The sequence below is a fragment of the Lethenteron reissneri genome, chromosome 14 (assembly GCF_015708825.2).
Source record: "Lethenteron reissneri isolate LAM-NWPU_2019-01 chromosome 14, ASM1570882v1, whole genome shotgun sequence".
In the NCBI taxonomy this organism is placed as follows: domain Eukaryota; kingdom Metazoa; phylum Chordata; class Hyperoartia; order Petromyzontiformes; family Petromyzontidae; genus Lethenteron; species Lethenteron reissneri.
In genome coordinates, this window is record NC_083792.1 from 14,139,261 (window position 1) to 14,165,767 (window position 26,507).

Consider the following 26,507-nt stretch of genomic DNA (forward strand, 5'->3'; position numbering starts at 1 on the left):
TGGCCACAGTTAACATCGATTGCAAGTGGTATCTGAACCCCCAACCCGCTACCATTCACCAACCCATGAACTGACCAGCTTGGTAATGCGTAGTCCAACAATCCCCATGAACAAACACGGCATGGGGGGATGGGGGGCAGCCTTCATCCAGCAGTGGATTTACACAGGGCTCTATTATTATTATTATAGTTTAGGGTTGCTAGAGAATGTGATCAGAGATCAAGTCAAGCGATCCTTTAAACTCTGCGTATATATTTGCTGCTATTTGTGTTGAGATTACTGCCATGCTCACGTACAAGGGAGTGCGCTGTGGGGAGATTTCGTGGCCGGTTTATCTGTGGACAATCGGCGCTCTCGGTCAGTCTTAGGCACTTTGTTGCCGCATGAGTCTGGCTGCCTGGGATCAGCATGGGGCAGGTTCTGGCTGGCGTGAGCTCATTCTTGCGTGGCTGGAGAGCTGAGAGTGCCTTCGCTTGGCTTCGAATTGTGCTTACGTGCAGCCTCCTCGGAGCAGAACGAACGCTAGGCAATCAAAACCCAACCTGATGAATGTTCCTTTAAAAAATATATTTCGGAAAGTGAAATGCAAAGATGAATAATTTAGAAAGAATACGGGTATGCGTGCAGGAGCCCAGGTTAATTGTTATGCCCCAGAACCACGAGGGATGGCCACAGGCATAGGGGGGGCCTTCATCCAGCAGTGGATTTATTTTTTGCTGATAATGACAATGATGACAGATAAATATATAAACAAAAGATACCCCACTTTAAACCCATTGAAATTTCGACAGCAGAATGTATTCCTGCCTATTCCTTGAGTGCTTGTTGTTTTAGTATTGTTGTTTTACCATTGCCATTTATTCTTAGAATTGTAAAATGCCCGACAATATTTGAACCTTATAGTGGGACCCCGGGGTCCCGAATAAACGGAAGTCAAAATCGTTATTAATTTATTTATTTTTGGCGACTCTGTCCCACCGCGCACACAAACGCCACGACCCACCTGGCGCGGATCGTTCTTTTGCCATGTCGTCCAAGCTTAGCGAGGATGAATGCGCAGAAGAAACTAAACTTTGATTAGCGCATCGTGTAGAGCTCACGGAGAGGAATAGAATGCCCTGTCGTTCGCCTTCAACAGACGTAAAATTACGTCACTACGCAGTTAATGCGAGAGCCGGGAGCTTATGGGACCCCAGGCTCCCGCCATAAGGTTCAGTTGTTTGTGCTTAAACCTGAAGCCAGCATAGCTGGCTATGCTTCATCCCAGGTGTCCCTTTTTAAAATAAAAAAAAACACTCCTGAGGTCTCAAAGGACTCTTTTCTGCTTGTAAACAAATGAAGGTTGTACGTCTGATATCAATCTAAGCAGAGGTTGCCGATCAATTGATTTCACTTGCTCCGACCTCACTGCATGGCTCTGAACTGCGGATAACTCCTTGTCTCTCTGCGTCATTGAGCGCTGTGTTCATGTGAAGGGGACCCACTCAATAACCCAGGGCACGCATGAGCTGTTTAAAATATTGGGGCTTGTGAAGTCTCCCGCTGTATGTTGGCACAGGTACGGCACTACTGGCGCAGACAGAAGAGAGAGTTTTTATTTCCGCCGTGTTGATCGCTTTGTCTCTCGGAGAGATCCGAAGCACTCCGAGTACTCTTCAAGTAAACCTGGGGAGAGGCCCGGCCCTCGATTGTACGCAGCACACCCTGCATGGACGCACACTTTCTGAGCACTTCCAACATTTTAAACTCGACTGGTCCCAAAGGTTGGGTGAGGGCCAGTTGATGATTTTCACTTTATTTAGAAAGTTATGATAAACAAACGGTTTGTTCATAATGCTTGCTCTTTGGTACGAGCCAGCCCTTGATGTAGCCCGATTGTGTTGCCTTGCTCAGAGCAATAGCACTCAACAATAATGGGGCAGCGATGTCCTCCTTTGGTCTGGCATTGTTAGACATAAAAAAACAATAACAATGACACATACCGTATTCTTTGCATTTTAAGACGCTCCGGAAAGTAAAACACACCACAATCGTGTCTTTGTGCTGAACTTCTTTCGCACCGTACACAGCCAACCATGCGAAAGTTATTGACACCGTACCTAATGTCAATAACTTTATGCAGACCTGGTCGCCACACACACATGCAGACACTCACCGGATTAAAAGAAGCATCCTCCAACTGCTTTAAAATACACGGGGAGGGAAGGGCATAAAAACCCGAAGAATACAGTTCATGCATATAGCTAACCGGTCAGACGCATACACACACCCGAACACAAGGCAAAGAACCCCCGTATATCCTTAAACTACTGTTGGTGCAAGTGCTGTAAGCGAGCACCTGTGAAGGCTCGCATGGCACACGAGGAGGTGCATGGCCGGCACCACACTTGCCCGCCTTTGTCTTCCCAGCGGCGATTACTTTTACACACCGGACCAGGTATTAATGTGAGGCTGAGTCGACCTAGGAGAGGCCCAGGACCGATTCCGATAATCGTCACTGTTGGCCATGAGCAGGAATCGAACTGAGACCGCCGGGTTCGTAGCGCAGCGTGCTAACCGCTACACCACCGCTCTGCACACCCGAACACACGCACAACACACCCCCATGTGCGTGCACATGCACAACATATACATGCGCGGACACCCACATGCAAACAAAGAGGGACTGTGGTTGGTCCCAACCAGCTTGCATAACCGGACGGCTCTGGTTGGACCAGTCACCCTTGGCTTGGGCCAACCCAGCCATGCCGTTGAGCTACCAGCAGCCTCCTCCCACAGCGGATTGTTTCGTCTCGTCGTGATGGAGAATATTAAGGGGGAGGGGGGGAAAAAGTAAAAACGGAGCCTCCTGACATTCGCGGAATTGATAACTTTCAGACGGGGGAGCAAAACATAAATAAGACATCTGCGCATCATCAGCCCGAGCTTATCTACCCACAGCATTCCTCAGTGACATCCCGCTTCTGAAAGCTTCAGCTGCTCACGCCCCATGTAAGATCCATCCTTGTCACGTATTCATCGGATTCTCTTGTGCGTGTCAGCTCGCTTCATTGCCATCGTATGACATTATTAAATAATAAGCCCATTACCGAGCGTTGTAAAGGGACGCTGTCTCGGTGTGTCGTGGTTGGCAGGCTGCACCTGCAATCTCCCTGCGTGGTAATTAAAACAAGTCAAAGCAATCGGTGTCTTAAATGTGCCTACCTGCTGTTCACACAGCAGTGTATATATGTGTGTGTTTGTGTATATCGTTAGTGGATCAGCAGGTGGTGTATGGTGGGGTGAAGTGCGGGTAATCTCACCTCTACCAAGATGTTTGGCTAGCATGGAAGAGTAGACCAGAAATAGCCTCCAGAGGTGCATTACCGGAGGCCTTTCCACCAGCAGTGGCACGAATCAGCAGTTGCAGGACTGCACCTTTCCATCTTGCCTACGAATGGTTAACATCTCTGCTGGCTGGTGATTCAAACGTCGGGTGTTAGGAAGATGGGCAGCGTTTGGCTTCATAACATGGTTACAGAGACTTTATTTCCCCCTCGTCTCGGTCTCTTAAGCAAGCATTTCATATCGGAAACATTTCAGACATCCTGCAAATGAATGCTTTACGTGGCACCGAATCGAGAGCTTGAGCCACGACATTTAACCCGTACAAGTGCGGTCGAAGTACATACGTTGTGCCACCCCCTTAAATGTCTTGTCACCTCGTGCTCCGAGTACACCGAAGTCTGCGTCTTTAAAAAAAGGCGTCAGAATGCGCTGTGGTTTTAAGGGGCACCACCACATTAAAGGGGTGTGCAGTTTGTGTGTTGTTTTTAATGCAACTGGATTTACGCGCAGGAATTCTGCAACTCGCTTTTGGTTGTCATCTCAAGTAACCTCTAGAAGTGAAGAAACCGGTTGTATTATGAACGCTAACCACAGTTTACATCCGGTCTGATTTAAAAAAACCAAAAGATAAAATTAGCAGTTGTTTAAATAGTCACAGTGACGCATCTGCCGAAAATGTTACGCAAATAAATTTTCTTAACAACAGTTGAGTCGCTTATTGGTGATACTGCATTGCCATGATTTCGCACGCACATTACGAAAGTTGTGTGTCGTCATTAGTATTAGCATGGCATGACATAATTACTCTCAAAACAGCACCTCATGTGTATGACTTAGGATGATTTGGAAAGTTCTGGAAATGCTCAATAACAACATTGCTAAATGATATATGGTTACTATACTTATCGTGTGTTCATAAATGTATTTTATGAAGATGAAAAGTGTTGTGAAAGTAATGATTCGCAGGAATGAACCATGTGGAAGTGTGGCCAGGGTATTACCAAAAGCCTCACAGAACAGCGCAAAGAGAAATATAAATCATGCAAAGCAGGTTGTTAACATATCACCATGTTCTCTGGCTTACAAGACCCTCTGGACTATAAGACATACCCCAAACTTGTGCTCGGTGTCAATAAAGTTATTAAAGATGTGGTCTCACAAAGACAGATATACACAAAGCTACTGGATTATAAGATGCACCCCCAATTTTTATTTGAAAATACGTCTTATCGTTCAGAGAATGACATTAGCAATAAAGGTATGTATGTGTGTTATACTTCTTTCGTATCGTATGTAGCCAACCGTGCTAATCGGAGGTGCGGGGAAGGACAACAAAAGTAATACAAAAAGCATCTTTAAAAAAAATCTTTTCAATTGTGAGGTGATGAGTTCTTTATTTATCCAGGAAAGTCTGGACAAATTAAGTCTCAAGGACTCTTTCTTTCATAAGGGGCTTACTCGGGGGTAATTGGCCAATTCCTTATTGAGTATTTTTGGGCACGGGGAGGAAATTGAGTAAGAAAAAAATATTGGAGGTCCTGCCCTAGTTGCCAACAAATGTAATATTAACACTTGGCCTTGTGGCATTAGCGCTGAGTGGTTGACCCTCTGCCGCTGTGGAGCGAGCTCGTTATAATAATATTATTACTGCACTTTCTACCCCCACTGGACAGGAGATGGGCTTTTGCCACGCGCGGTGAATTAGTAAATTTATTACACGAACCAGTGGCACCAGGTGACCGCGTCGGCTGAAAACCTGGGGCACGAAATCCACCCCGCAGCTTGTGAAGGTTACCGCTGTGCGCCATGCCAGGGTGGCATTGTAATTCATACTTTGGGTGACCCTACGTCCCCGACGGTTTCGCGGAACTACTTAGAAACGCGAATGCCTCTCCGAGTTTCCAGATGTCAAGTTGAGTTTCATTGCCACGAATAAAAAAAGGGGCACGGTCGAATTGTTTATACCTGGCGCCGCACTCGCACTGTACGAGCGCACTTTCATTGACGTTCGTTACAATATATGTTCATGCTTTTCAGTCGGTGAACTCGACATCTCTACTTCAGCACTGGCTTTCTTTCACTTGTTGCTATGCGGAATTCCCGTTTGTAATTATGTTATTTGTGATTATTATGTTATTTACAGCCCGTGGTCAAATCCACTGCTGGATGAAAGGCTGTCCCCCCGCGCCGTGTCAGTCACAGAGGTTGTTTGACCATACTTCACCACGTTGGTCGGTGCTTGTTTGTGAGGGGGTAGGTTCCAGGGCTGCAGGGTTCAGATTAATGACTCGCCGCCGTGGACGTTAACCGTGGTCGGGAATCCAACTCGGGTCGCCCGGCTCCAGCTTCGCTCGTCAGCTGCAGTCTTTAGTCGTCTTCACATCAAGACGTCGTCGTTCTTGGAAGATGCCGGAGGAGCAGCGGATTACTCGGAGCAATTTCCAATTAAGTGTCACCCACCCATTCCCACAGTGTGGTAACTATGCCTATTAATGACGCATCTAATACTTCTGCTGATGTTTGATCTAATGAACTATATATATATAATGATACAATTCTCTTGACTGGAATCCCTTCGGGGCAGGTTAGAACATGCCTGGTTTTGTTGCCATACCAGAGGAATGTTTCCTGTACGTTATGGGAGAGGGCTCGGGGCGGCCCTCGTTGATGTTGGCTACGAGAATTGGCCCTTTGGCTGTGTAGGAATAAAGCTTGATAATGATTAACGTGAGCTGTGCCCCCCTCCCCATACCTCTGATAGTTTTTACCAAACGCCAACACTCATTTGACTTGTTTCTGTTGGCAACTGAAATTAAAAAAATGTTGAAAGGCATTTATACAACGACTAATTGCATAATTGCTTGGCTTTTATCGAACTCATATTTGTACGCACGTTTATTTTACAGTGCTTATGATGCCTCCTGATATTTTATGTCATTTCCGGCGTTATATATGCAAGCAATTATGTTTACAGCAGTTTATCATTATTCTTGACAAACTGTGCTGTCCTATGAATAAGCCGATACGTCAGTGTTGTCCTATTGAACAAATGCCTCTTAATGCCATCATAACCAAATCACCATCATCATCGTCATCGCTTTTGACCATCGTCATCTCATTTCTTATTTCCACGCTCACACTGCCACCAGCATAATTATTGTGTGGGGTGAGCCCCAAGGTGCAGCGTGTGCGTGTGCGGGGAGCAGTTCTTGCAGCAGTTAGCGCACTGCTCGACGAACCCGGCGACACAACTCATTTGTCTGCACGGAGCCTCCCCTAGGTCGTTTCAGCCTCCATTTAGTCCCTGGTGTGGTGTGTAAACATCACCACCTCGGGAGACAAAGGCGGGCCGGGCGTGGTGCTGGCCACCCACCCCCTCGTGTGCGGTATTGGCCCTCATAGGCACTCGCGAAAGAGCTCATACCTCAAAGTCTAGGAAGGCTCGATGGGGGATTTTTGTCCTTGTGATGCGATTGTTGGTAAGCGCATGTCGTTTGTGTGTATGAGCAGACACTAATGACGTTTGTTTTCTGCAAATGACACACAATGGTTATAAATCATTGTACCAGAAAGCTATACCTGTGAATAATGAGGTGTGTCACTGGCTGAGGAGGAAACAGATTTTTTAAAACCCACCCGACAAGAATGCACTGCACGCATGAGATGCTGAAGACCAAGTAAAAATCCCTCCATACCGTAGCGGTCGTAAGATAAACACCGGCGTGATACGGCAAAGCATCACCCACAGGCCAAGCAAGCCCGACCTGACTACAGCTTGGCGTCTACATGGAACGTTTTCTTTCCCGAAAGCCAGCTTTTGTGTAACCTATCTGCCCTTGAGTCATGCGAACATTAGAGTGGTTTTGAAATGAGTTACTCATTTTCTGTTTGCGTGTTTGCATTAATTTGATGTAATTATTGCTGCTCCCCGTACAGAATAAGTAATGTTTTAATCATACATTAAGAATGCTCGACATTCATTAAGGTCTAAGAGGCGTGCAGCACAAAATATGGGGCGAATTGGAGTGTTGCAGCAGAATTTTGTAAAAAATTGAATTTGACACAACGAACAAAATAACGAGGAAAAGAAAATCGACCCTTCGACCTGTAGCCAAGAACATTCTGAGGCAGAGGATGTTGAAATTTCACAGAGCTCGTAGTAACAGACGATACGCACAGTTAGACAACCATCATTTTCACTTACGCATACCATACATACATTTATTTACTTAATTTTTTTATTCAAGAACCCAAAACACAGACATCAAAAAGGGAAATGCAGTGTCACGAGCGCGTAACAAACCCGGAGCGAGATACCCTCAAATGTGAGACCGATTGGAGGAGCTTGTAATTACAATAATGTATGAATGTGAAGGTGACGGGATACAAATGTGGGTTGTGAAGACAGTATATAAGCAGCAATGTAATGTGTATCTGGTCCAGTGTTTGAGAGGAAATATTTATACTTTGACACTCAAAATGAGCATCACGACTGGTCGAAGGTATTTCATAAATCCATTCACGTTGTGGCAGTGGCCCGTGAAAATCCTGCAATTTGGCTGATGCACAAGAATGTCAATCATGTAAACTGTCATATTTGATGGAGTTTTTGCGCGGCGGTGAGCTTGCTCGGGACGATGAACCCAGCAACTGCATTCGATTCCCAGCCATGGCTAACATCGATGGCGTGTGATATCTGAACCAGCCCTGGGCCTGACTGTTACCCCCACCGTTAATGCAAAGACAGAGATCCCCAATATAGGCTTTTTAGACTGTTGGGGAAAGTGTTATTTGCGAACATCTATGAAGACCGGCACAGAAAATGGTGGTGACTGGCCACGAACACCGTTCCCAGCTGCCTTTGTCTCTCCCTAATAGGGTGTTTCCAAATCACAGCAAGTTCTCATTTGAGGCTGAGTTGACCAAGGGGGTGCCCAGGACCGGTTCAAATATTCTTTCACTATTATTGGTCGTGAGCAGGAATCGAACCGTGATCGCCGGGCTTGTTAGGCAGCCCACGAACCGCTGCATCACTGCTCCCATAATAAGCACGCATATCCACAAGCACCAAAATTATTGATAACATTCTAATCAGCAGGGTAACACCTCAAGATGTCAGTGGCGAATAATATCCGAAACAGTCTTGGTCCACCCCCCTCCCCTCTTATCACAAATCCCGAGTGATCACGTTGGTAAAGTGTGGTCGCACAACCCCCACGACTGCCACGACACCGCTGGGCTAGGCCTCGATCCAGCGGTGGATTGAGAAAAGGGCTGTAAATATTAATTCTCACAAAGTGGAGCGCAGGCTTTTGGATGGGAGGATTATTTTTAAGAGCGCTCGGCACACACTGTCCTCTGCGAGCACACAGGAGAGAGGCTGTGAGTGTTGTTTGTATTTTACGCAACGCTGGCGTTATGGCGTATTGGGAAGGACCGGTTTGGTCGTATCATTCCACGTGATGAAGCTCGCACTGCAGGATTCCGTGCTTACATTGCATGCACACGCGGACTCGGTCTGATGCTCCGATAGCATCGCTGCTTGCTTGTGCTTTTTTTACTTTTCATAAAGTAAACCAAAATATTTTCCCCGCAAAATGCGCCGAAATTATTTATTTACATGTGCCCCTTACACGCTGAAAGATGAAATATATGAAAGTAGCTTTTAGAGGTGTATATTTTGCATCTCAATGGCTCTCATAAACACTGTCATATGTAATGGATTTGAACACGACGAACTTGTATTTGCATCCACCAAACCCTGATTTCCCCAAATCCAAAAATCCAGCTCAAACGTGCAGGTGTGGGGAAATAAAAAACGTTCCACTCTGCTTTTTTTTCTGGGTAAGGCAGAGTTATGGTCATCACGGGTTAAGTTGTCATTCATGGTCCCCTTTGCATTTGCATCATTTTTGGTTCAATTCCATCTCTCTGCATGGCACTTGAAACGATGGGACAATTTGTGGTGAGTTCCCCTGGTTGCTGCTGCTCCCCCAGCAGTGTAAATGGCCACACCGCAGTGAATCAATGGGCAGGCCGCATGGCGGTTGGACAAAGCGGGGCTCTAATACTACCTCTACCCAGGACGTCCATCCCCAATGGAAGAGTAAGGCCCCGGCACCGTCCAGAGCGGTCCGTCGGCGACACAGAGGCCCTCCCCGCCAGCTCCGTTCTAAACCGTGCCTTGACGTCGCAGTGCCGCGCCGGGGGGTCCTCGCTCGAGCGCGTCTAAGTGTTTTCTTTGCTCTCGTCTCGCAGAGGGCGTACACGCTGATCCTGGAGGCGTTCGACAAGGACACCCAAGCTGCCGCGGCGGCAGGTGAATGCACGACGCCAACATCCGCCGGCGCGCGCGGTGGCGCTCGCTCTGCGTTACCTTGAAATCGTCGCGAAGGAGCGTGCGCGCGCGTTAGGGTCAACATGCCCGCCACGTGGACATTAGCATTCAAATTGCGTTTTTGAATGGACGCGACATCTATTAGAGTAATTTTACATTAACTTGTTGCTAAAACTGTCACCTTGGGCTAAACGGCACTCGGGGGCCAATGGAGCCTTAAGAAAGCGTGGCACAGTGTCGCCGCAAAGTTTGAGTGCTCGATGTGCCCGGCAATGGTATGATGTCGTGTGACTGAAACGCTGGGTAGTGAGTCATTAAAAATGTAAATAATCAAGCGTGGACGACCGCGTTTAGTCAAAGATCCCCCTCCGTTTAGCATTAAATTGGCTGCTAGGGCAAGTGCTGTTAGCGAGCACCTATTGAGGCGGGCCCAGCACATGAGGGAGAAACGATCGTGTGGTCAGCACCACACACCGTTCCCTTTGTCTCCCCAGTGGCGATGTTCACACACACTCGACCAGATCTCAATTTAAGGCCGAGTCGACTTAGAGGAGATCCAAGCCACGTTAAGTTCGGTTGCCATGGGTGTTGTGCATGACAGGGAAGGGTAGCACGGTATTGTAAACCACAACACCGCTGCTGCTCAAACAACATAGCATCGTTTACAATTCGACAAACAACTTTTATTCGGCTATATTTCGAGAAAAACAAAACAATCATTTCAAGTTGTCTGACGTCCGCAGATTTAACCGAGGTTTGAGGTGTAAACACATCCGAGTATACAATTGTGGCAAAAACCTGCATTCGCCACAGTTGTTCCCCCCCACCCCTTGTCGCGACGATGCATTGCCACACACGGGGGGGGGGGGGGGGGTCTAGCGTGGGCGCTGCACAGGCGAGGGGTGTCCACTGTTTACTTTCGAGAGTTTCCTTGAGCTGTGGGGGCGGGCGAGCGGGGGGAGGGTCAAGTGGGGGGGGGGGGGGGACTCCACTGTCGGTTACGAAACTGCCCTCGGCAGCTCACGACTCCACTGCACCATTGGGGTAACCGACGCCTGATGGTCCCCCTTTGCCCGCAAGCTCTCCAGCTCATGCCCCGCTGCCCCTTAACCCGCTGCAACCTCGCCGGCCTGTCCACTCAACAACTCAACAATGTTTTGTTGTTTTCCCGGTACGGCCCACTGAGCTACGTAGCTCTTTTTCAGAAGCGACCTGGCTTCTGAAAAATGGTTGCTCAGCCATGTGGCTTATCATCATCATCATGTGGACATTTGCAGTGACCAAATACTCTAAACGCTTGATTCTAAATGTGGAGGGGAAAACCGGAGGATCTGGAGAACATGCAAACTCCAAATAAACAGGTGTCAGGGTCGGGATCGAACCCACGACCTCCTGCATACCAGGCGAGGGAGATAACATCTCCTAGCCACCACGGCGCCCCCACTCTCCGTCCCAACCTCTTTGCTCAATTTCCCTGCCACGAGTGAGCTCTAAAACTCACTCGTGCTGCCCCTTCTCCCACCCCCGACTGCAGCCCAGCCTTGCCAAAGCTGATCTCTCAAGGTGCCACTTTGCCATCAGTCATCAGGCCCTGAGCAAACAACATGTGGCCAAGTCACTCTGTGGCCCCCAAAAAGGGGGGTGGGGGGGGGGTCTTGGATACGCCTGCAGTTTGGCAGCACACTTGAAACAGTGGAGGCCTCGTGGTGAGCTTGTGTGTGGCTACCTATCTACCTACCTTCACGTGCGTGTGTGTGCGTGCAGTCGGGGCCGGATTAAATTCACCACCAGGAGCATAGTTATGATTGCAGAGCTGTACAACAATGGATTTTGGTGCACTGGCTTCTGCATCCCATCATGTAGCCCAGCAGCGCATACAACCCTGCTGTGCATGGCAGGTCGACCCTGATTAGATTTTATAATTTTGGGGTCCCCCCCTTTTGTAAATGCATTTAATTATCTTAACTGTTTCACTACGAATCCACGCGCGATGCCGACACTCCATTGTTTTTTACCTTGGCCATATGAGTTCTCGTATTTACGGTGCAATGCATGAATCGCAAAGCCAATGCAAATATAAAATATATACAGCTGTTTTAATTTCAGGACGCATAACTGACAGTAATACACACATTAATGTCAGGTGATGTAATTACCAAATGACCTGTAGGATTTATCCCAGTGCAACAGGATTGCGTTTCAACCAGTATACATCTGTACGTATATGTTTTGAGGGGACCCCTGAAAATCCAAGATCCTGGGCTGCAGCCCCTAAAGCTGCAGCCCCTAAAGCTGCAGCCCCTAAAGCTGCCTTAATCCAAGTGCTGCGTGCAGTGCTGCTTTGCCAAACCGTCGATCTGCATAGAGGCAGAATGAGCTCACAAGTGTATTGGAAGAAGTGAATGCACACAATGTGACCTGTATACAATCAGCAGCAATTCAAAGTGGCTGCACGCTCGGAAGAGCAAGGGGTAATAGTGCTTATCTGTATTGTCTGGTGAAAATTCCACATTCCTATGGCGGAGCACCCCGTATATCCATGGGACAAAACTGTACATAGCCTCTGCTGTATATTTAGTATATACGTGTAAAATATGTATATAAATAACACACCTCGCACGTTTAACTTAATGAAAAAAAAGATAAAATTTGCAAACGTCTCATTATAAGGCCGTTTGTTTTGACATGCGAATAGAAAACAATATGTACAAACTCAAATGTACCGAACCGAGTCAACCGCTTAATCGATGGCGACAAACCGGCGCGCTTACAAAGAGGTGAGCTCGACGCCAGACTCACAAAACACATAGATGCACACACAGACGCGCACACAGACGCGCACACACAGACACACACAGACGCACGCACACAGATGCGCACACAGACGCACACACGCGCACACACAGACGCACACGGACGCACACACACAGACGCGCACACACACGCACACACAGATGCGCACACAGACGCACACACGCGCACAGACGCACACAACACAGACGCGCACACACGTGCACACACACACGCGCACACGCGCACACACACATGCACACGCGCGCTTGGCAGTTGTCGCCAAGGAAGAGAGCCGGCGAGATCCCACTCGCCGGGGCCCCGTCGCCGAACGGCGTGCACCGGGGGTGGGGGGGGGGGCATTGCGAGCAGCACTAGAAACAAGGCCCAGGAATCTTCGTAGAGGCAGAGGGGGCAGGGGCACCGGGCACACAATCCTCTTGAGTTTTCCCCACGGTCGGAAGCTCGAGCTATTTATACGAGGCTCGTGCCCCCCCCCCCCCCCCGATTCTGCACAGGCAGCAATAATAACCGTTGACGTTGGAGGCCAGGGATGCGTTCGCTCTCCAAGCCAGGGCGACACCTGCCGCTGGGGCCTCGCCGGGGGTCTGGGGGCACACCGCTGGTTTACCGCTATGCCCCGTTGAGAGGCAAGGCAGCAGAGTTCGGCGCTAGAAGCGGCCACTTTAGTTGGGCCAAAATGTGTTGTCTGCGCATTGATACATCTAAGCCATTTGTTCCCGCCTGATCAACGGTGAAACTCATATGTTGTCTCCACTTGCTGGCTTACGTTTTGTGCCTTTTGCCCTGTCTACAAATGTGTAACCACCAACGTACACGACACCTGTAGGTGTAAACGTTCTTCTGTTGCTACCACCATGGTTACTATTCTCATCAACTTCACTCTTCACTCATTGAATCATCCTCCAACCGTGTTGAGAACTCGGTCTACCAGACACCACGCCCGGCTCCCTCATTTGAGCCTGAGATGACCTACGGGAGGCCCAGGACCAGTTCAGATAATCGTCACTGGTGTTGGTGACCGTGATCGGCAATCGAACTCGGGTCGCCGGGGACATAGCGCAGCAAGCGAGCCACTCCACTACTGCTCCCTGTAGCATACAGCAACACACACTCAACCCACTCGCCTACCCAGCCACTCACTCTCACCCCGCCACACTGCAGGTCGCAGCACTTCTCTCTTTTTGTTTCTTTTGTCGCACTGCTCGACATTGGAATTCCCTCCCATGGTCTCTTTTATCAAAGTTCTCACAACCTTGCTCAATTAAAGAAACTTATATTACATTTTCAACTATTGCACCTTCAAAAGTGCTGTTTGTTGCTGGCCACTGGGCCTCTTCGACCCCTGTGGGCCTGTTGCTCATTGGAAAAACAATCGATTGTACTTCATGAGGATAGAATAACATTTCAAAATATCTGAATAGAAATAATATAGCATATGATCTCAAAATGTTAGTCAACATACCGGACCCCCCTGGGGTCCCATAAGCCCCCGGCTCTCCCATCAACTGCGTTGCGACGTCATGTTACGTCTGTTGAAGGCGAACGACACGGCAATCTATTCCTCTCGGCGAGCTCTACACGATGCGCTCATCAAAGTTTCGTTTATGACTATGGCAATTTTGGCAACTATGGGTGCTTGGTGAATGTTCCATGCCAGGTGGGTCGCAGCATTTGTGTGCGTGGTGGGACGGAGTCGGCAAAAATAAATAAATGACGATTTTGACTTCCGTTTATTCGGGACCCTGGGGTCCCGCCATAAGATTCATATCTGCACCTGCCACCCCCCCCCCCCCCCCCCCCCCCGTCAAAGGTGCTGCACCGATGGTGGAAATAACACAAGTTTATTCATAGAACAACCGCTGGGCATTTCTGTACCACACGGATGAATAGAATGTGCCACCTTAACCTCGATCGCAGCCATCTTTCATTCTCCTTGGTTTAGCAGGGCAAGTCCCGAGCCCCGTGTAGCGACACAGAAGTGAACCTGCGCGCACTGAATTAGAATCACCAATGGCAGGTGTGGCCAAAATGTGCAATATTTTCAAAACGTTTCTGGAATGACTTACTGAAAATGTCGGCTTGTACTGCACTGCAGCATTTTACTCGTTACATCACGGCTTAAGTTTGAACGTAAAAGGTGTTCAGCCTGCACGAGGATGTGTTGTCAGTTGAGTGCAAGGTAGGTCTTCTTCCCTCGTGTCTCAGAATCAGAATATGTATTTATACTGGAGGAATCCGATGAGCTATAAAGCTCTTTTTTCACAGATGTCGAGTAGGGGAGCCGGGTCAGAACATTACAGCAACAAACCATACAAAAACACGGTCGGAGTGCAAACAAATCACTGAAAGTAGACAGATAAAAATAATGTATCTTACCAGGTAAAGCCCACTGAGGTGTTAACTATTGGTCTATTGGTTAGCACATGGGAGTTACCATCCAGAGGTCGCAGGTTCGATTTAATCTCCCGGCACGGCATTTGAAACGATGGTGAAGTTTTTTAAGTCCCCCGCAACCCACCGCCTCTGTCCACCCAGCCATTGTAAGTGGGTTGAGGGCGGTCAGTTGATCAGCAGGTCGCCGTCCGGTGGTGTCTGACAGCGTGGAAGAGTCGGTCAAATACTCCCGAGAGAGGCTTTCTCAAACACCCAATTGCAGAGCTGCAGCCTTAACCTTTTACCTCTTGATTTTTCATACAATTATAATGCGCGCCAATATCTGCACGTCGGGCGAGCAATGCAGATGTTGGAAATCGAAATAAATCGCCCGCCCGGTTTTAACCGTTGCCGTGGCTGTTTGATCGCATTTTTGTTCGCCCACTTCTTTAAAAAAAACATCGACACTGTAAAATCTCTCCCCAGCACAGATAAAGCAGAGGGGAAAAAATGAAGGATAAGTAAAAAAAGAATAGAACTGGTTGCTTGCATCTAAGGTTTAAAGGTCTCTGGGCTGAGTCAACTGACTGGCTGGAGCACATATTTATCCAACCTCAAATGAAGTCATAAGCCCCGGCGAGATGCCACAGTAAAGGGTGGCGCACCTGAGCGACCTCGCGCATGCACAAGCAGCGCGATTGATGTTTCGCTTACATCACCGCATGCCGGCGTGACGCCACTAACACCTGCCTGCAGGGTAGCAGAGGGAGCAGGGAGGGGGGGCGACTCTGTATCTGGGACAGAAGCAGCAGGCAGTGAAGGTGCTTAACACCTCGTTTTTTCGCAGGCCAATATTATGATTGGTAAATTGGCGTGAATCAAAATATTAATTACGAAGCGATGCGGCCGTGGTGGTTATGTGGGATAAGTGAGCGAGCAGAGGTAGGTAGGTGAGGGTGTATGGGCGATAGCTACGTGGAGAGGAGGCGGAGGAGAGGAGGCGGAAGAGAGGCGTCTGCGCGGAGCACTGAATGCAGACTCAGCCCGGTGCTCAGTTGATTTGGCCCGCGGCGAAAATCTCCGGTGGTCATGTCATTGTGATGCGTTTGTGCCAACATCGCCGAGACTCAAAGCGGTTCCGACATTCTTCCATCGGGCGGACTGCATTGCTCCGACGCTAATGGTCTTTTGGGGGTGCACACCCGTCTCACCTGCCGCCACCACCACCACCACTACCACCACCACCAGCCACTCCCACCACCACCACTACCATCACCACCAGCCACTCCCACCACCGCCGCCGCCACCACCACCACCACCGCCGCCACCACCGCCGCCACCACCGCCGCCACCACCACCACCAGCCACTCCCACCGCCGCCACCACCGCCGCCACCACCGCCACCACCACCGCCACCACCACCACCACCACCGCCACTCCCGCCACCGCCACCACCGCCGCCGCCACCACCACCGCCGCCACCGCCACCACCACCGCCGCCACCGCCACCACCACCGCCGCCACCACCACAGCCGCCACCGCCACCACCAGCCACTCCTACCACCACCACCGCAACCACCACCATCACCACCATCACCACCACCACCGAGTTTACGTGCTGTTTTCCAAATCGGTGCCGCCAAGTAGTTGCTAATTAATATGAATAATATCACTCTTGAGACAATGCGTGAAGTGCAGCCCTCTTCATAACGAACACCTGCCTCCCTCCAGGGTGGCATCGGGAGCAGGGAGGGGAGGGGGGGACTGAATCTGGGACAGAAGCCGCGGGCAGTGAAGGCGCTTTGGTTTATAAATGTAATGTCCACCTTAAGTCTCTAGAGAGGATGTCTCACATAACACTTTTGTTCTATATTTTGCTCATTTATATATTCGTGCGTTATATAATTCAGTAAAAGTTGTTATTCGTTCAACAAATCGACGTGTTTATAATCTCTCTCTATATATTATTTATATCAATGTGCTAAAAAACTGGTCATAATTTTTTCGTTACAATATCCAAACCACTTTGGTAAATGTATGAATATCTTTTATTTCCCAGGGTCATGTTATTTCCCTCGTGTTTGTGCTTATATCACAAATGTGAAAACACAACAGTCAGTACATGTGGGGTGGGGGGGGAGAGGGGGCGGAGGGGAGTGGTGGCACAGTGGTTAGCACACTGGGCGGCAATTCCGCTGACCTGAGCTTGATTGCGCGACACGGCTCACATCCGTGGCGAGTTTTATCTGAAACGGTACTGGACCGCCGCTTTCACTCATCCGCACTGGCCAGTGTGGTGAATTATGATCAAAACAATGATTGCATTTTTTTGGTATAAATATAATTACAATACAACATATCTACACGTGTGTGTGTATATATATATGGTAATAGGTATGTTTTTAAGCTGGTAAATTATATACATATGGGTACCGACAACTGAAGCATGCATTTGTCCTTCAGAATTGATCAATCTTTACTCAATTGTAACATACCAACCATGTAGCTATAATTCCTTCGCAATCCTCATGCCATTCAGGAACAGTAGAATAATGTGTGCACGTAGTTTTTATCATATATTTTTTTATTATATTTTTCTAACTTTGCTCAAATCATCAATGCCATACCGAGTTGACGACATAAGCAGCATTGTGAACACTCAGATCCTGTACGATGACTTCGAACTAATCAAGGTATAATATTCTGCACCTATCCTTCGTATGCGTCACAGCAAATCGTAAATAAAACAATGCCGTCCGTAGTCTGGTTTACAACAGCTGACCACTCAGGATGTGCCACTGCCATGGTGACGTTTGAATTATTAAACCGCAGTTACTCAATTGCCTCGTTACAAGCGTGTGTTAAGACGCGATGTCCTTACGCTGCTGAGCCAAAGGGAATCTGGAACAATTACACTGGAACAAATTTTTTTCTTTTTTTTGTTCCTGGGTAGTAAGTGTTATTTCCTAATTGCTTATGCCTCAAAAGTACAGAAAATGGCTATTATTCCCCACAAACTTTGCTTTTGTGACCAGGACAGTGATATTTAAAAATTTACCTATTTTCAATGAGAAAACAGGCGAATATGTGTCTTTTCATTCACATGAAGTCAGAAAACAACATATGAATTAAAATTAACATGTATTTATACTAAAGTAATACAAAACTTACTACGAAAGATTTAGACACGATATAAAAAAGAGAACTTGATGGGAGACTACATTTGGGGGCTGATTCGTGAAAGTGATTTACAGTATAATCGTATATCTCAAAAAACGACTCACTTCTTAATCTTTTGTAGTAATGTTTGTATTACTTTAGTATAAATACATGTTAATTTTTATTCATATGTTGTTGTTTTCTGACTTTTTGTGAACCAAAAGACACAAATTCGTCCGTTTTCTCATTGAAATAAGAACATTTCTAAATATCACTGTCCTGGGCACAAAAGGAAAGTTTGTGGGGAATAATAGCCATTGTCTATACTTTTTAGGCATCAGCAATTACGAAATGACACTTACTACCCAGGATCAAAAATTGTGTTACATTGTGGTATCCGCTACAGGAACAGAAATATCGACGCATTTTTACTGGGTCACTTTCATCTGGTTCATGTTTCATTCATTCATTTATATGTTTAATAGAGTATCTTGAGACAGTAGGCTTTCGCGACCAATATCATCCATAATAGAGTTTTTTTTCTGGCTGTCGCTTAATGAAGCTAGTTGTAATTACTGGCGAAACGTCGAACTCAGATTGTAAATGTTGTGGCTTGGCTTTCCAACACACCGGTTAGTGCTGTACTAGTGACGAATCGGCACGTTCTGTTTACGTTGGCTGTGTCCGGTGGTGGTGGGTTTAACGATACATTTATATATTTACGAGATCTAACCAAAAAAACCTCTATTATTAGTGTATCTTGAATTGGCATTCTGCCCTGGCTGAATGGTTATCATGCGGGAATTGTTCGATATAATCTGCGGGTAGTGGCACTTGAACAACGGTGCACGTTTCTTAAACCGCACCCCCACTGCTTGCCCATCCAGCGGTAAGAATGGGGTACTCCACGAAGTCGTCAATTGGAAAGTCGCGTGTGGTGGGCTAAAGCGTGCCAACTCCTACCTCTTCCAATGCATAATGGAAGAGTAGGCCAAAACACCATTGACAAAGGTCCCTCTAGAGCTCCCGCGAGTGGAGGCCTTTTCGCCAGCAGTGGTGTGAGCAAAGAAATGCAGGGCTCCACCTTTACCTTTTTTTAAATAGAGCGTTTTGAATTGAGGGAATTCATTGGAATTGACAGTCTTAAACTGAGTGAATACCAATGCTCAGCCAAATGAAACTCACTGACATAACAGTGGCTATATTTTGTACCTTGGCTATGGGCATCATTTATTGTACATTGCTCAAAGTTTTATTTAAAACAGGTGACAATGTGAATGCCCATGCATGTCTAGGAACCAGTCAGAGCCAGCATGAATGATTACTCACGTCAGTTATATGACACAGGGAATGCCTCGCTGAGTTTCGTGACTTTTTCCGGTTAGTGCGACGTTGGGATATTTGACCAGATTCATGAGTAAGAAACTGGAGTACCCAGAGAATACCTGCGCACTTGAAGGGACAGCATTCAACGCTGCCATCTGTTGGCCACCTCGCAGCCCCGCGGCGACAACACCTGGCAAGCCCTCGGTGGTCACCCACTGCGACTGCCAACCAGGCTCGATGCCTGCTGAGATCTCACGAGATTCCGATGCACTCAGGGTGGCTTTGGTCATCGGCAAATTGAGCAAAGGCAACAAGCATTGGTCCTGGCCCTTGCTTTGTTGTCGCCAAAACAAGGTGAGCAATCTGCAAGGGCAGGGCATGCCCTAGCACCCAGAGCAGTGACTTTGGCGTGAGCCTCCTAAGCTGATCAGCCACCTCTCTACCAGTGTCACTCATTGGGGTTTTCTCTCCAAAGTACTGATCGTGTCACTCCGCGTTTGTTAACTTTTCGGAGGCGTGTCTCTGTGGAGAGATTAAGGTGGGATTTACCTGCCAGCGACCTGGCATAGGCCATAAGTGCTTAACTGGCAGTATCCTGACGTTCTCCTTGTCAGTCTGCCACGTGATGCATACATTTTAACTTCCGGGTGCATTGTCAAAAGGTGCAGCTGCAGGCCGCAAGTGCTTGCTCACGCCAGGGTCTTTGCTCGAGGGAGCTCTAGAGAGGCTCCTCTCGAGGGTATTCGGTCTACTCTTCCATGCTGGCTGGCCAGATGTCTTGAAAGAGGTGTGAGCACCCACACTTTACCCCACCTCAATGAGAGTCATGAGACTCATAGAGGCTTTCCCTGTGTAAATAATTGACGTGAGCTGGCTCTCGGGTTGCTTCCTAGACGTGCATGGGCATTGACATAGCCACCTGTTTTAGATCAGCATATTGGTAATTAAAAAATATATGCCAATAGCCAGAGTAGAACATATAGCCACTGTGTGTGAGTTCACCTGGCTGAGCTTTGGTATTTATTCGGTTTAAGACTGTCAATTCCAATGAATTCCCTCTATTCAAGATGCTTTATATATAAAAAAAATATTCTTGGTTCTTTCGCTAAAGTCACGTAGATAGAAAATACAAATACATTTAAATTGAAATAAATGTAAAATAAAAGCAAAAAACCTACGACGTTTTGATCACAACACAAGCGGTCTTCTCTCTGCCTGATGAAGATCGCTTGTGTTGCGATCGAAAAGTTGTGGGTTTTTTGCTTTCTTATTTTTCTATCTTTGTGACATTACCGAAAGAACCAAGAATATGAATTCCCGCAGTCACGAAAGTTTTAAAAAAAAATAGGTCAAGGTGCAGTCCTGTAATTTCTTGCTCACTCCGCTGCTGGCAGAAAGGCCTCCACTCGATGGAGCCCTGGAGAGGTCCTCTGTTGAGGGCTTTTCGCCTCCTCTTCCACGTTGGCCAAATGTCTTGAAAGAGGCGGGGCAGGAACATTTACCCCACCACGCACGGCCTGCCAATTGACCAGCTGTCGTTTTTACCACTTGGTGGACATAGCCTGGGGGCAGCGAGGTGTCTTTTTTTTACCAGGTAAGCCCCACTGAGCTATGGAGCTCTTTTGCAGATTGCAACCTGGCCACAAATGATAGCTCAACGAAGTGGCATATCACGTGTAAATGTATAGCAGTCCAATACTCTAAACGCACGTTCCTAAACTTGGAGGGAAAAACCGGTGGACCCGGAGTAAAATCCACGCGAACATGGGGAGAGAGACACGCAGGGTTAGGATCGAACCCACAAACCTCTCGCATACCCGGCGAGGTAGTTAACCACTGTTTCGACTGCCGTGCCGGGAGGTTGAATCGAACCTGGCGACCCCTGGCTCGCAAGTCGTTTGCTTTGCACCCATCACACCACAGCAGTGCCCCTGTATTGTGGTGGCAAATAAAAGGAAAAACTCATCAAGCACTTGCGGGAGAGTTACTATTATTATTATGTAGTTATTGTTCTTCATTTATAATCAAATTGCCCAAATATGAGATCATGTCATTGTTGGCATTCCTCTTTCTAACTATGTTCTCTACTCATACGATAAGTGAGCGCCAACATTCTTAATCATAAATTTGTGTGTGTGTGTGTGATGTACGTGTGATTCAAAGAACTTCACCGCGTAGGTAATATATATTAGTTTTCGTTTCTTGTCACGAATGGAATGTTCAGTTCCGCTGGTGCTCATACTTTATAAGATGAAATAAAATAAATGTTGTTTCGGCTTGTCGTTTGAACGCAGTGCTAGAAGGGATTTTGGATAGCATTTCCTCAGTAAAGGTCACGTTCTAACGCGCGTTGTCGTAACAACGTTGGCTAAAGTGCGTTGTGGCATTTTGCGGAATAACTTTTTGAAGACTAGGTGAATATACCAAATATTAACATCAATGAAAACAATTATGATAACGTTAGCGTTTGTGCAATCAATTATGAATATTCATTAAATATCTTCCAACACTATTTTAAAAAATGCTTCTATATACATAGGTCAGGGAGCACCTGAAAGCAATTTTTTGAATGTATAAATTTTCTATGTCAGTGTGAGTGCCCACGTCAGTCCTATCGAGTATCCTCTGCGTGTATTTCCCATGGTAACGACCGAGAAGAGTCCACCAAAGGGGACAGGTCTCCCGTGGACTTGGCTGGAATGTGCCAGTGTAAAGTGGCAGTGGTTACCCAGGAGTCCCATTCACCTCTCCGCACCAGCCGTGCAGCAGCAGAAGAGCGCTGAATCCCTTAGCTTAGTGAGTTTTTCTAATTATTCCTGGGCACTGGAAGTTGTCACGTGCATTGTTAATTACTCACTGCGATTAACAACCAGCAACGGACATTGAAACTTCAGTAACGGAAGAACACGATGCCTAAATATGTATTTACTTGTTAAATAGGGATACATTATGGAGTTTTTTTGGTTTCCACATGAGTTGTACTTTTTTTAATGCACAGTCGAACGTCTCTTGTGTCTTTCGAGAAGTGTTCCTTAAAATAAATAAGGACTTGATTTGTCAAAGGCCATTACAGGCTATATTTGCAATGCCCTGCTAGGAAGTTTCGCTGAAGGTTGCTAAATACTCTAGGGTTTGAGCAATAAGGTGCATTTTTACGACTTCCTCTTTAGTCCACATTTTACGATATCCTCAATGTGATTTTCTAGTGATGTTCAAACACTTGCTTTCACAAGTCTAAAACTGAAAGCAAAAATTATGAAAAACAGTTTTAAATGGGCAGAATAAACTGATGAACATCAGCTAAAGTGCATTTTATATTATTGTTTTTTTTTATTAATGAGCACGTTTACTGCCTTTTTATTGCATAGTTTCAGACATAGTTTATAAATTAGCTTCAAAATTGCAAAAGCATGCCAAGTGAATTAAATTATTTATAAGTACTGTGAAACCAAGGTGGGCTGGTGGATCCGGGATCAAAGCATGAAGCTGGCAATGTTGAAGTTTGAATTCAAGGCTCAGCCACCCATGATTAAACCAAATTCTCAATATTAGTGAGTTGATGGAAACAAAAAAAAACCCCATTGTATAAAATTGTATTCGTCACTTAATTTGGCAAAAAGTCCAATGACCTATTGTTCATTGACCTCACAGTGTATGAGTGGACTCGTGAGCAGCAATGCCCTCAATAAGAAGATCACCGCGAGTATGCTGCAATTCTTCGTGACCCTCAGGGAATCTGATGGGGGGGGGGGTCCTTTTACATCATCCAGCAGTCCCATGCACTGCTAGATGTAAGTGGCAGCAGTGTTCTGTAGTATGTTAACGGCGCTGTCAGAGCACACAGCACTGCAGTGTTCTTTAATTAATCGGGGCCGATCCCTGGCTCTCGAACATTTCGCTCAAGATTTTCCGTAACAGCTGCACAGGCCTCTTCAAGGCTGCTTGCCTCTGCCCCCTGCATCTCCCATCCATCCTGTCTCCACCCTGTTATCTCCTGCCAGTGGCTCCAGCTAATTCCTCCCCTCGCAGGGATTCCTTGCTAACGTCTCCCGGCGTCATGCGCAGCGGGCGTGAGTTTAAGGGACACTCGTTTAACTTGCTTGCTCGGGACTGTGCCCGCGTTTTGTCACTGCCCCCGTCAGCCTTCTCGAAAATCTACTCGCTCTTGGGCAGTTCCACAAACTAGGCAATTCCACGGCGAAAATGTCGAAAAATGTTCTAATGGCACACGTTCAAGGTGATTCTAGTTTTAGAATAGATGGCTTATTTATGGAATCTGCGAACGGCATGTTAATGTGATGTGCAGCCTTGAAATTAATTAATGGTTTGATACACACAGACGAAACGGAATGCGCCATCACCATCTCAGTTTGGATTTTTTTAAAGTCAGTTCGTCTGAGTACGTCCGACACCACGGTATTTCTCCCTCATGAAAAGAAGTGGCCAACCATTTTTTTGTTCATCCCAATTACTCTCCTAATTGGTTGAAATATTATGCCCGAGTAACAAACAGAAAACCTTCACGATCATACAAACGATTACTCGCATCTTTAAAGTGTTGGATAAATGTACGTCCAAAATCGTGCAGCTGTCCTGTCGCCAGCAGTTTGAAACCGGTTTGTGTGTGGAGGTGCCTCTTGCTTGCGCATGGTACGGACGCTGGAATGCACTTTGTTGGGAGCACAATTGTGGGTCTGTTAATGAGAAAATGGAACGGGCCCTTTTTGCGACAGTGCAGGCAATTTACTACGACCCTGGAAGTCATGTGATGGGCAGACTTCACGCCTCTCGAGTCACTGATTTACACCCTGTAAAACATTTCGTTTATGTGCTTTTGGCAAGTGCACAATTTTTTCTTGAAGCAGGTGCGGGTAGGCAAATACCTTATTATTTTACTTTGTTCCAAAATTCCACTGCGCAAATTATTGTGCGCACTAGAACAATAAAGTCAGGTTGTTTTTCGAAAAAAACTTTATACGCATGAAAATACAAATACAACTTTATCAGATATGTTGTTTTAATAATGTTTTTCATATCGCTCATTATTGAATTCGGTATCAATATATTTTATTGACTAGCACTTGAAACGTGGCATATTTTTTGTGTTTGTGGACTTGAGTGCAGGTTTTATTCACATATTAATCGATTGGAGTATTTAATAAATATCCAGACAGCTACCTTTGAAAGATCCATATCTATCAAGGGTTTTGCAGATGTATAAAAACTCATGGGCTCACATTATCTAAATATGAATTTGAGTGGGTTTCAGGTCCTCTTGGTCATCACCTAAATGCTGTTTTCTAGGTGGAGCAGTGCAGCGCCAGGCACATGCACGGTGTGGGTTTTTGTCATCTCTCAGCAGAATATTTCATGATAAAAAGTCACTCCGTAATGAAATAAGTGATCTGAGGCCACATTATCAGAACTCCTGTGAAAATCCGACCACAGAATTAAATTGCATGCGTGGGTACACGTAGCCATTTAACTCACACGCTCGTTTGAGCCCTGAGACTCTTCTAGCCAGGTAGGTAATCTTTATTTATAACCAGGTGAGAACCAGGTTGGCTTGGGCAAAAGCCATCGCTTGAAGGGGTTGATCGCCGATGGTATAGAATAATGACGGAGTGGCCCCTAAGCGATGGAACCCATCCAAAAGGACATCGACAGACGGACTGATGAAATCAGCTCTTCTGCAGGTGCTAAGCGGATTATTTACATCACAGGTTCATGAAAAGTGGCAGCAATTTTGGGAGGCTATGATCCAGCAGTGGATTGACTATGGCTGGTGATGATGATGATGATAAGAGGCCATTGAGACTTTGTGACCCAGGACTTGGTGATCGTAATTTTCCAGCCCGTTCCTAATCCACTGCTCGCTTAAGGTCTCCCCACATGCCATTTCGCATCATGAGGCGTTATTGATCGTTCTTGATCAAACCACTTCAGTGCGGTGTGGCCCAGCACACCGCTCGCCTTCCCCGACCGTCGAATTAAACCCGTTGTCGTCGTCGCTGTTCTGTCCGTCTTCCCCCGGAAGTTGGTGGCGCTGGAGGCAGCAGCGGCAGTGGCAGCACGGGGTCCGGCACACAGCTGATCACGCGGGTCACCTACTCGGGCATGATCAACCCGGGCGACCAGTGGCACAACCACTCGGCGGTGGGCGCGCGCGCCGTCACGGTGGACTACCGCCTGCGGGTGATGTGCGACGAGCACTACTTCAGCACCAACTGCACCAAGCTGTGTAAGCCGCGCGACGACTACTTCGGCCACTACGCGTGTGACTCCAACGGCAACAAGGTCTGCCTCGACGGCTGGACCGGCGGCGACTGCAAGAAAGGTTGGTCCTGTTTGTTGTTGCCGTGCCATTATCGTCGTTGGTTATCGTCTCTCCTCCTTTGTTAAAGAACAGAAGCCCGATTATTGCATGCAGGCGGTCGGCTACTCAATATGTTCTTTCTACCATGTATGTGTGCTTCTATTCCGTGCCTCTTCTGTAGTCACGCCCGCTGTCCTTGCAGAGGGACACACAGACTTACGTAGAGACCCACAGACTTACGTAGAGACCCACAGACTTACGTTGAGACCCACAGACTTACGTTGAGACCCACAGACTTACGTAGAGACCTACGGTTAGGGTTAGGGCGTGCGCACACACACGCATGCGCACGGTGTTTAGTTTACACATTCATCTCCCGCTCTGACTAGCATATGAGAGTAAACACCTCCCAACTCAGTGCACTGTTTGCCCTGTCCAGTGACATTGTTAATGTCTGCTTAGTTTAGTCTTGTGTGTGTGAACACAGTCGAACCTGCCTTTGTGTCCGTTTTCTTTTTTCAGCCATTTGCAGACAAGGATGCAGCGCCGAGCACGGGCAGTGTGACAATCCAGGGGAATGCAAGTGAGTCGAGCGTCAAGTAACTTTTCCGAGATGGATAAAGCAATTAAATTATTTAATTATGAAGTATGTTCTCGAGTAAATGCCATGGCTTTAGACAAAAGTGAGCGACTTCCTGCACAGTTTTTTTCGCGGTTTAGCCACCGTGGTGCCCTCCGATGCATTTCCGGGTTGTCCCGCGTGTTGTTCGTATGTTGAACTTCTTTCGCACCGTACATAGCCAACCGTACGAAGCCAACTGTGCTAATTGGAGGTGCTGCGTTCAGCACGGCGTC

The 26,507-nt window shown here is 47.1% G+C and overlaps 1 protein-coding gene across 2 annotated transcripts in view; it reads left to right on the forward strand.

The window, feature by feature from the left end:
* Window positions 1-26,507, forward strand: part of LOC133342443 (protein jagged-1b-like) — a 120,260-nt gene that overhangs the window by 27,427 nt on the left and 66,326 nt on the right. For both annotated transcript variants that reach the window (XM_061551634.1, XM_061551635.1), the window contains exons 3-5: window positions 9,586-9,646; window positions 25,374-25,673; window positions 26,175-26,235. In XM_061551634.1, coding sequence (XP_061407618.1) covers window positions 9,586-9,646; window positions 25,374-25,673; window positions 26,175-26,235 — 422 coding nt within the window. The remainder of the gene's footprint in view (window positions 1-9,585; window positions 9,647-25,373; window positions 25,674-26,174; window positions 26,236-26,507) is intronic.